Source organism: Halyomorpha halys, unplaced genomic scaffold, assembly GCF_000696795.3.
Source record: "Halyomorpha halys isolate HHAL.00 unplaced genomic scaffold, Hhal_1.1 Scaffold644.1, whole genome shotgun sequence".
Lineage (NCBI taxonomy): Eukaryota > Metazoa > Arthropoda > Insecta > Hemiptera > Pentatomidae > Halyomorpha > Halyomorpha halys.
Window position 1 is genome coordinate 617,826 of NW_027104642.1, and position 12,702 is coordinate 630,527.

At 33.3% G+C, this 12,702-nt stretch overlaps 1 protein-coding gene across 1 annotated transcript; it reads right to left on the reverse strand.

The window, feature by feature from the left end:
• Positions 1-4,202: 4,202 nt before the first annotated feature.
• On the reverse strand, positions 4,203-5,474 carry LOC112211371 (uncharacterized). Its single transcript, XM_067045494.1, has one exon. The coding sequence runs from the start codon at positions 5,472-5,474 to the stop codon at positions 4,203-4,205; it is 1,272 nt and encodes a 423-aa protein (XP_066901595.1).
• Between the last annotated feature and the right edge of the window lie 7,228 nt (positions 5,475-12,702).

Here is a 12,702-nt window from a genome sequence, read left to right on the forward strand (position 1 = left end):
AAAAAAGCATTCTTAACGTCTAGAAGGATGATTGCTGTATAACACTTAGCACCTCTCCTCCACCTTGCTCCTGCAATTGCTGAGCGGGCCATCACGACTACCAATCCACGCGATTTATCGTTTGGTACCTGAAACTCTGCCCGTGATTGTCACGAGATAAACCGTTTGGTACTTTACGCTCTCTCCATGAACGTCACGGAATTATCCGTTTGGAACTTGACGTTCTGCCAGTGAATGTCACGGGTGAACAGTTAGGTACTAATTATTGCGAGTATAAGTATAAATATATATATCTTGAAGTCCTATGAGTCCAAATATCGGTCTCCAAAATTATCTTTGTTTGTGTGAACAACCCAGTTCATATACGAAAATTGTTTAAAAGTTATCATGTGGTTTAGTTCGTATTGTAGGAAAAAGTAGTCATAACGTCGAAATCAGTGTTGGTTAAAAATATTCGATTGACGAGAGATGAATACGTTTGTATTCGATTGACGAGAGACGAATACATTTTTATTCGAATAAAAATACAACTAAACAATCGGAATACTTTTGTATTCGAATATTTGAAATATTACTTCAATCGAAAAAAATTATTCGAACGAAATATTAGTCAAATACAATATTATTTGAATACCCATTAGATTTTTTAATTTTTAATTCGCTAATTTTTACCATCCTCGATTTCTAAGGTATAACGGTCCACACATTTTCAGACGAGTAGAAAACGAAAATGCTAACGATTTTAAGATCGCGTATCGATTTATATTAACTTTTCTGATTTGTAATATATTATATACACATTTAAGGCTTAATGTACCTCTTCACGGGACGCACCAAAATTAGTATAATTTTATTTTCTCCTAGCAGATGGTCCGATTTTGGATCTGTAAACTGCATTTCGTGTTTTTTGAATATAGAATTTACTGAAATAAGGTTTTTAAAATGCCAATCGAATAATCAGGAAAATAAGATGCAAAAATATGAGTTAGCGATAATTTTTTTAAAATGTGGTCTTATAGGCACTTAAAGAACCGTTCACTGAAACCAATGAGACATTCCGCGAAATTATCGCATTTATAGAGTGATCGTGAAGAGAAAAATACTATTTTGTTTACAAATGAAAGGAAGCGGTATGAGGTTGTTATTGGCTGGGTCTTTAGGGCGTAAAACCTTAGAGGTCATCAACGCCCATACTCGGTTTGAGGTGGTTACCGGCTGGAACCACACGGAAACTCAAACGGCTGCAAAAACTAACTTTCTCTTAGCAATACATGAATTTGCTTCTTCTTTTTTTTTTGCCTAGGTACTATCTGATTAGTATTTCATGAATAATGGGTTTTAGCCTATTGTTTGATTTTATTTTTTTATTAATGTTTTGATTTTATGAGATTATCAACAACTATTAGTTTTTTCGTAGTTTCAAAAAATAATTTATAGAAGATTGAATCAATAAATTATTCTTTAAATTTATTATAAATAAAAAAGGTCTTGAAATAAATTGTTGAAGTGCAAATATTTTCCCAACTAAGTTACTTGTCTGTTACTAACCAATTCAGAGTATTATGCGAAAAAATGGGACGCAACAATGAAATCCTTATTTCGTGGAAGTATTCTACTATAAATTATCCTAGGAAATTTTGTATAATCATTAAAATTTGCATATAAGAAGATGGTCAGGGTTGCGGTCAAAAGTGAAAAAAAAAAAAAGCTATTTTTGTTTCACTTTTGACCGCAACCCTGACCATCTTCTTATATATCAATTTTTACAGTCAACTATATATACATATATTCATTAAAATTTGATTTAAGTGTGGGTAGGAAAAAAATATCATTTCATACAAGTAACTTATGCTTGGCCAGAGAAAATTTAGAAAAACCTCGAAAAGGGAACTTCGTCAATTTTGGTAGACTAAAATGATCTTGTTAATAACTGGAAAATTAATGATAACCATTAGAATGCATCACTTGTTTTATTACAATATTTACACTAACTGGATTAGGGAGGTTATCAGGTACTCAGTGTTACCACAGTTTCTTCCCCACTTATTTTAAGACTACAATGAATTTTTGGACACACTTCACCCAAAAACTGACTTCTGCCCCTTATTCTCCATTTCATCACAAAATCCTTGTAGCGAGTAGGTGGCCGACGTTCTCGTTGAGGGTGACTTCTTGGTTGAGGGTGTTGTTCTGGTTCAGGTAAATCACTAGCTTCCATGTCTGGATCAGGTTCTAACGAAATTATCGCATCTGGACTCTTAGACTCTCGAGCTGGACTTCTTGGAATACTCTTGAACTCCTTGGAATGTCAAATGACTGGCATGGACCAAATGTTATTTGCTTTTAAGGTTTGGGAAACAGTGTAGATCTCAGCTGATTGATGTGTTTTTTAATAGATCTTCCTGAATCCAGCAAAACTTGGTAATAACGAATGACCAATTTTGTTTGTATTTCTCCAAATTGCCATACTTTTCTATTGTTTATATACAATCGAACTTGGGTTCTCTCTCTTTGAAAGAACTGCAGGAATTTGAAGTCTGTGGCATGTATGGGAAAATGGCATCTAAACGGATTCTCATCTGGCGATGAAGATACATTTCGGCTGGAGATTTTCCGCAAGCAAGAGGTGTTGCCCTGTATTGGAAAAGAATTTTCTGTATCTTTTCTTCAATGGAACTCTGTTTTTTTAAAGTTTGAACGTTACGTTCAGTTAGACCATTTGTACCAGGATGTCCAGGTGCATTGAACTTTTGGAAGATTCCATTCTCTGTTAAGTAAGTGCCGAATTCCTCACTTTGAAAAATGAAGGCGTTATCAGAGACAATTACTTGCGGATATCCATGTGAAGCGAAGATGATTTCCAATAAATAGATTGTTGAAAAACTGCTAGGCGCTTCCTTGCTGATTTTTATTTCGGCCCACTTAGACTTAGCATCCACAACAACAAGATAGAAGCAGTTTTCTATGCATTCCGTATGTCTTAAGAGAACGAGTTGACAAGGAATTAGATGCCCTGATGGCAGGCGGGATCATTTCACCAGTCCCTACGACAGATTGGGGCTCTCCTTTGGTCGTAATACCCAAACAAACTTTGTGTCGATTGCAAATGCGGAGTAAATGAACGGTTGGTTCAGGCGAATCATCCCATTCGACGCATCGATGATATTCTGAACAGTCTCCGAAATTCCACATATTTTTGGAAACTTGATCTATACAAAGCTTATTTGCACCTAAAAGTCAGTGATGACAGCAGTATGATACAGACAATTTCTACAAACAGGGGCACTTCTCGTATGCATCACCTTAGTTTTGGAATAATAACAGCCCCCTCAGAATTCAACCGAATATTGTCCCAAATTCTAAAAAGGGCTTCAAAATACAGAATCGTATTTCGATGACATAATTGTACATGGTGAATCAAGAAAGGAGTGCATTCGAAATCTTCAATTGTGTCTTCAACGACTTTCAATATGACCTTCACTTGAACAAGAATAAATGCTTGTTCTTAAAGGAAAAATAGAATATTTAGGACATATTTTATAATACAATAAACTGAGCAAATCTCCTATTAAGGTTGCAGCAATCCAAGATATGCCACGGCCGTCAAACATTGATGTCGTCAGACATTTCTTAGGGTTAGTGACGTATTACTCGAGATTTGTGCAAGATTTTTCTACGATTTCGTATCCTCTCCGGTGTTTGTTGAAAAAATATAAACGTTGGTTATGGGCGCCAAGCTGTGAAACTCAAAGCTGAACTTTGTGGCGATCGTGTTCTTATTCCATTTAACCCAGCATTGCCACTTGTTTTGACAACAGATGCAAGCACAACATTGCCGCTGTCCTTAGCCACAAAATAGAAGGTACGGAAAGGCCGATAGCCTACGCATCAAGGTCACTTACAGTTTTTACTCTGAGACCAACTATAGCCAGCTTGATCGAGAAGCGCTTGCTATAATTTTCGGTGTAGTTCATTTCTATTATTATCTATATGGAAAATATTTTGAACTTGTCACGGATAACGAACCATTTTCCAGGATCTTCCACCACCGGAAACCCCTCCCACAAATGACATCTGCACGTTTACTACGATATGCATAATTCCTTTCAGGGTTTGATTATGTTGTCAAATGTAAGAAAGGGAAAGATCGTCAAAACGTTGATTGCCTTTTTTGAGCTTCAGTCATACAATCCAGGCCATCATCAGATGCGCTCATATATAGGTTTATTAAACAAGACTCTTGATTTGCTTATATGCACTGCTGCTAAGTTCTCATTGTAGATTGTACGGTCGATGAAATTTGGTTTAGCAATGAGTTTTATCAACTTCTGGCTATCAGATACCAGCTGAATATCTTGACGGTTTCTGATATTTTCCATTGTCTTACCGAAAACTGCATTGTTTAGTAATTTATAAAAATCGTTTTCAAAGTCTAGTTTTAATCCATGTTTGTAGTGTAGAACGTAGCGGTTTCTTTTTCCGAAATGTGTTATTAATTTTTTTGAATTACAATTGACCCCCGGTGGTACGATTGTTTCAGGTAAAAATGGTAAATTATCGTGAATATGATGAACTTCTTGAGGATAGCTAATGTCTATTTCGAAAATATGTCCAATTTCATCATCTTCCCTGAGATCGAGGATATTTATACATTCCGGTTTGTTAACCCACTCAAATCCTCCATATGGTAAATACATGCTCATTGCTTGACCATAAAGATTGTTTGCATCTAAATAAATTATGTAACTCAATTCTTTGTTTGAATTAAGGGTACTCATGTATTTATTATTTGCTTCTACATACCTGTGCGAGACCTGACACAAACCCCCTCGAATTCCGTGCTCTATCATTAGAATCATGTCATAATCTTGTAAAAGCTCAATGTTCATTTTAGTATATTTTAAAATGGCATCAAATGTCAAACCAGGAACTGTAAAATAATGAGCTGGATCAAGTTCATGGGTATTCATCATAACATTTCGGAAAGATTCGAAGACGTCACAAAGTAGAAGAACATCAGTTTTAACGTAAACATCAGCATAGTCTCCCAATGATTGACATTTAAAGTGTTTCCATATGTTTTGAGCGTGTGTATAATCTTCTACACTGATATCGGCATTGCACAATTTATTGTAAAAAGCTTCAATTGGTGGAAGTTCAGTTTCATTTAACTTTTCAACATCATCAATATAATCGTACGGAAACACACCTTTCCTCGTAACTAATGTTAATTCCTCATCATTGTAATATTTCCTTGTTTCTTTGAATTTATCCATGGATAGAGATTTTACAAGATAATCCAAACTTCGTGGCATGAATCTGTATGAGTCTATAAACCTCAATTTCATTTTACCAACATGTTTTGTGAAAGATATATATTTTTCCTCGCTGTTAGGTATTACTTCAACTCTACCAGAGACATTTCCCAATTCCTTAACTATGAAATGTGCGTCATAGTTGCTTAAGTTATGCATTATAACAGGTATAAAGGAGGGATTTACACGTCTTAAATTACAATTATTACAAGATGGTCCTAAGTAAGTTCCGGTTAGATGGCAGTGGTCTCTAACTTTTATATTGTTTTCTGTAAATACGTTTTGACACATGTAGCAGGTTTTGGATGTAGTCCAATCTTGTTCTTCTTCTGATGAGATCAACATTGGTTTTACTGTTTTGTAAATTTCTTGAATCTTTTCGGCTATATTTGTTATAAAATCCATAAAGTGTGAAGCGGGATTGGCTCCTCTATAAATGTACGGTTCAGTTATTGGAAGATGCTCAACGTGTTACAAAGTACATTGATATAGAGTATTTATATGACTTTAGTTGTGTTTCATTTCCTACTTCTATTAACGAAATAAAGAAATTTGAAAAGGTAAATAACATCTCTATTAATGTTTATGGTCTTGATGAAAAAGAAAAAATATATCCCCTGAAAACATGGATTAAAACTAGAAAAAATTCACCGTGCATTAAAATTTAACCAATCCCCATGGCTTAGATCTTATATAGAATACAATACAGAGTTAAGAAAAGAAGCATCCAACGACTTTGAAAAATATTTTTATAAATTGCTAAACAATGCAGTTTTCGGTAAGACAATGGAAAATATCAGAAATCGTCAAGATATTCAGCTGGTAACTGATAGCAAGAAGTTGATAAAGCTCATTGCTAAACCAAATTTCATCGATCGCACAATCTACTATGAGAACTTAGCAGCAGTGCATATGAGAAAATCAAGAGTCTTGTTTAATAAACCTATATATATCGGTATGTGCATTTTAGATTTATCCAAAATTGTCATGTACCACTTTCATTATGATGTAATGAGGAAACGATATTCCATTAATACCATAAAAATGATGTACACCGATACTGATTCCTTAATTTATAGAGTTTTAACAGATGATGTTTATGAAGATATGAAAAACATGAATCAGTATTTTGATTTCTCGGATTATCCTAAAAATCATCTCTGTTATTCGGAAGAAAATAAAAATAAGTTAGGGAAATTTAAAGATGAAATGAATTCCAAGATTATTTCAAAATATGAGGGATTAAGAGCTAAAATGTATGCAATTATAACTGAAAACAGTGTGAAAAAGCGTGCTAAGGGCGTAAAAACATCCACATTAAAACAATATATTAGTTTTGAAGATTTTGAAAAAGTATTGTTTAAAAATGAAATTATGCATACGCCTATGCCCTTAATACAATCAAAGGAACATACAATTTTTAGCTCTGAGGTGAATAAAATTTCTCTTTCTTCTTTTGATGATAAAAGACACATACTAGAAGATGGGGTTAATACTTTGGCTTATGTTCATTATATACTGAATGAGGAGAAAAAAACAAGTTAAAAAAAAAAGAAAAGTTTTTTAGAACAAATTAAAAACGTCTTGATGTCAGATTTTCGTAAAGGGTCCAGATAGGAAAATATTTGTATCTCAACAGTTGCACAGATGTGTCTGCAGTCAATTTGGAAGATTTTTGGCTATCCAAAAATTGATTCACTCATTAGTAAAAATGTTAGTTTTTAATTTTATGTTTATATAAATGCAGATTTCGATTATAAGTTTTTGTGTTGTACATATTTTACATTGTAACTGAAGATGTTACATTTTTTTAATCCTTAGTTTTAAACATTAATTCTTGTATGTATTTGATTGAAAAGTAAATTTTTTTGTTTGTATAAATTCATATTTTCATAATAAATTTGATATATAAAAATTATGAATTGTAAATAAAAATTAAAAAGAATGTATACAAATAATAAAATAAAAAATGGAAAAAGAAACACACAAAAAAAAAAACCTCTTCTTGTACCTTTACCTTGATGTGGTTAAGAGGCTTAAGGCTCAATGCCGAACTAAAAGAGGCACATAACTCTGATAATTATAACGTCACACATCCTATTCCTAAGTGTATACCAGTAATTGTTAAAAGCTTGTTTACTTTCGCAGAAAGAATTAACAGATTAAGAGGATTAACGAGTCCAATATAAGTGTTTATGTCTTAGGTATTACCTGTTCAAAATTCAATCCTTAGCGAATTAAATATTACTTTATCGATATCCGATGAGGAAATTAAAATAGAAAGTATTACAGTTCAAAGTCGAAAGTATTAAAAGAAAAGAGAGATTGAAAAGTCCTACTCAGCTCAGTAACGGATCTATTTATCTCTCAGTTTGTTTATGCTTTAGGGATAATACAAGTTCAAAGTCCCTTGTTTACTTTCATCGAAAGGATTAGAAGATAAAGGTCTACATATCAGTGTTTCAGGTTTAACCAGTTCAAAGTACTTACTTTGTTCATACTAAATCACACTCAGCCACTTCTAAAACCCTCAATCTCTCAAGTTGTAAGAAAAACCAGAAAATGGTTATAATATAAGAAGTGGTTGGCTAGCCCTTCGACGGGTGATGGGGGTAAACAAAAGGAAAATAAAATGACGTACGGGCACACTTAGTCCCTTTCAAACCTCAAGTGTGAGCCCATCTTCGATGAGTGGTGGGGATAAAGAAACGAAGTACAAAATACTGGCGATAATTAGTATTCACGTGAGTGGTTAAGGTTAGGTCGAATTTAAAAAAAAATAAATTCAAATCTCCCACCAAAGGAGTGGTCAGTAAGGTTAAGTCGAGCTAAATACGAATTTGACCTCCCCCAAGGTTCACGTGACTGATCACGTGAGTGGTTAAGGTTATGTCAAATTAAATTTGAATTTAAATCTCCCGCCAGGAGTCACGTGACCAGTGATTAAGGTAGGGTCGAGGATAGGGTCCAAAGTCCAAGGTCACGGGTGTGGTAAAAGTAGGGTCGAGGCTAGGGTCCAAAGTCCAAAAACCGATCCTCAAGTACTGCGCCAGAACCGGCCTTTTACCCCTACTCTGATTTACTTTCAATATCTATTATTGAGAAAGGAATGGATAATAAACAAGTACGCAGGAGGTAGGAATTTAACGTCCCGGGTGCCAAACTCGATCAAAAGCCTGCTCTATATCTAAAAAGACTCCCGCGCAGTACGTTCCGCGCTCCAAATTGGACCGAGACAAAGTCCACCACACTATGACTATTGATCTGGGATTATATGATGGAAATCTAGGATGGGGTACAGGAATTTCAAAATGAGTTTTTTGAGGATTTTTCCCGTTATCGGTAATAGAGACAGGACGGTAAGAGGATGGGTGTTCTGGCGGCTTGTGTGGTTTGGGTATCATTTTGACTCTAAATAATTTCCATGGGTCACGAAAATATGTGTTACGGAGAACGACATTATATATGTAGGTGAGGAATAGGATGGCTTTTCGAGGAAGAAGTTTTAGGATGTGGGATGTTACTAGGTCATATCCAGGAGGTTTGCGGGTAGGTAATCTTTGAATGATGCTGGATAATTCTGAAGGATGAAATGCTATAGGTGCTTTATTTGGAGTGGAATATTTTGTTCTGCTTCAATACATTCAAGGTGAATTGGGTTAATGATATCAGGATGCGGAATAAAGGTTTTTGAAAGGTGTTGTCCGAAGGTTTGCGATTATTGTTCGTAGTTCTGGTCCAGGTTTGGGATTTGGAATTTCTGAAACTCAGCACAAGTTTGGTGGGCCTCCATAATGATTTTTCAGTAGTTGTAAGATTTTCAGTTCAGTTAAGTAAATTTCGAATTTAAATTTTCTAATTTCTGCTCTAAGTTTGTTAGTCAATTTGGTGTAATACGTTTTGTCAGTTGCATATCTGGTCCAATGCCACATCGATCTTGCTCTGCTGTTTTTTTCTTATTAAGATAGGAAGATGCTGTGGCAGGTTAGTTTGTTTATTGTTATTAATCCTACTAGTTTAAGTGTTGTCATTTATTATTGTTCTTATTGATTCTGTGCGTTTTACTATAGCTTCGTCGATATCTTGTTTTCTCTTTAGTTCAATTTTCAAGTCTAGTTTGTTTTCCAAGTCGCATCTAAATTCGTCCCAGCCGACTCTTTCTGTAACCAATGAAAGAGCGGAGGACTTAGATAAATAGGATATGTGTGAGAAGGTTCATCAGGGGTTTGATGGTCTCTTGGAGGTCTTTCAGGAAGGATGTAAGGATAGAGATTGTATCCATTGAATTTTTGTAATGAGGATATGGATGAGAAGCTTGTGATGGATAGTTTGTGTGACTAGCAGTGCTGAGTGGGGGCTAGTAGATAGGCTCTTCCTGGTATATGCGGAGCTGTATCGGTTTTTAATGGTAGTTGGGACGAGGAGTTTATCGGAACAGTTGGACGAGATGGTACTGGGAATGAACGTGAAATCAAAGGTTTGTTTTATTTATAAAAAATATAATCATGAAAAGAAAACTACACCTTTTCTTATTTTGATATTCGAGAAGTGTGATCTACCTGAAAAAGTAATCTTAGATTTTCTGTCCAAAGCAACTCATTTGTCCTTCATGTTATAAGTATACACACACCGGTAAACATTGCCAAATAACTAACTGTGGTTAGTGCAGAAAAAATTCACAGTACTGATACTTGAAATTATTTTCCCAACTGCATCGGTGATCATCCAGCATCTGATAATAAATGCTCAGTATAAGAAAGAGGGAAACAAATTGAAAAAATCATAGTACAGGATAAAGTATCCTATCGTAAAAACTAGAGACGGAAAGTGTTAGGATCAGATCTCATGGGGATGTAGTGACGGTATGAAAATTTTAGTTAAATCGAAATAAAACCATCGGAGATAACAACTAATCATATTTTAATTTTTTATTGGCTTGCAGTTTGATTAGTTCAGAACATTTCCACAGGTAGCTTGGATTCACTATTCACCATGTCAGCTTGCTTCGTCTGAGTTGTAAGAATTTACAGTAAAACTAAGTTTGCCGATGTAAAATAATAATATATATAAGAACAAAATAAGGACAAAACTACCGATAACCTCTAAGCCAAAGTGGACACGGAAGCGTTAAGAGCTGCGTGGCTTGAATATGGTTGAAGATTCGCTGGTTGATTTAATGTATTAGTCGTAGGCTTTTCATCCTCTCTTGCTGGGCATTCACCTCCATTGGTTCGCCCTGACTGACTGCCTAACGGTATGCCTCCCATTGCCGTGCAAATAAAAATTGTGCCGGTATCTAAACGTCCTGAGTTTCAGCACCTGTTACTGGTTTGTGAGCTCAACAACTAAAAAAAAAGAGAGATAAAATTCACACGGTTGTAACTCAAAGACTAACTTTATTCCTCAACTAATCCTTTATGTATATCTTTTGTCAATGTTTACATTGAGGAGATGGAACTAAGCCTGATATTCCACTCTGTTAGACATAAATATTATATAAAAAAAAAAAAATGGCTTCTTGGTTCCCCTTTATGTTTCATTTCTTTAAAAAGTTCTCACAAAAGCTTTTCTTTTTGTTTTATTTTTCTTCTTAGTCGTCACATCTGAATCAGATGGATTTACAATTTGAAGTAGTTTTCCTTTTATTGTTTAATTGATTTTATTTTTGAATATAAGGTCATTGTTACTGGTTATAGTTTGGTTTATTTTTGTATAGTAGTGTAATGATCACCATAATCAGCAAAGATATGCTCCATATCAATATCGAACTGACAAAGGACTGATGAGCATTCTATTTGTAAGTATACTGTGTTAAAATAAAAAATAAACATTTAAAGACATTTTTATAGTTATTCACTTCATATTCAGATATTTTCACTTGTGATGAATAAGTAGAAAACTAAAACAATAATACTACAATTTGAAAGACCTTTTCAAAGAAATGAAACCTTTTTGTATTTGTTTATTTATTTTTTAATTTTTCAATCACTCTATTAATTAAAAAAAATTTGTTTATCTATTTTTTTTAATTCAGCTTTTTCGGCCCTGACCCCCTAAGTTTCAAGGTACTGGCTTGGTGTTTTTTTCTTTATTGGTTCTGATTCAACATAGAAACAGTGTAAAATTCTATTTACACCAAAGATCTTGTAATTGTAACTATTACTTTCAAAATATAACATTCATCTAATACAAACAGATCTTATAAATTTACCTCAAATCTAATAGGTTTAAGCCAAAAATTCTGCTATCTCCAGCTACGGAGCTTAAGGCTGACTTTTACATGTGTTGATATATTTTTGTATACAATTCTTACACATATCTTTTACTGTTTTATTTTATCTGTCTTAGAATGTCTACAATGTCAATATATTTAAGTAAACTTCTATGATAGAACCAGACCTCCTATAATTGTATTTATTCCAAAAACAGTATTTTGTATTCCTTCATCTTCTCAGGTATAAAATAATTCAATTGTTTTAGTGCAAATAAACAATCTAGATGATTTAGAACCTAGATAATTAATGAAAATTACTGATATGACAATAACATAATTAATCGCATAAATGATCTTATTTAATAAAAAAAAATAGATACTGAATTATAAAAGTTAAGTCCAAGCTAGATTGATAGAAAACAATTTCAGTACATTAAAATTTTTTAAACAATATTAAATAAGATGAAATTGACTGAGCAATTATTAAATGAGTGGGTGAAGTAGATATATAATCCATGTATCTGATATTTGTATATAATACATAATCTAACAGAAAAAGATACAATCAAAATTACTGATTGAAATTGAATAAATTAAATTAATATTGATAAACTGACAGATTTTTTGTTGAAAATTTACAAAAAAAAAGGGGGATGGGTTATTCAGTTGGATTTGTGAAATTGCTTACACCCCACGAAAATCTTTGATTGATTATATAAAATATAAATGGACCAACAGATGGTTTATCAGCATTCTTGAAACTACCATGAACTGTTATAAATATCATGCATGATTGTGATGTTAAAAATGCAATTTAGATAAAAGAAAAATTGAAGAACTTAAAACTGAAAGACAAAACCAAATATGATCTAGTTAGCTTTGACATGGTAAATCTTTTATATAAATATTCTGGTTGAAGAATGCTTAAAAATAATCAATGAAAATTAGGGAAAGAACAAAGATAACACAAAAATAAAAAACTTTGCTTGGAAGGAATTAATTATACTTAATGAGTAATTATTTTGAAGTATTTTTTTTTAAACAAGTAGCAGGCTTTTTAATGGGATCAACATTATCAACAGTAATTAATAGGATATATTTAAATACATTGTTGGAGGAACAAGTAAATAAAATAGAAAATAGACCAATAATACTAGTTAAATACATAGATAA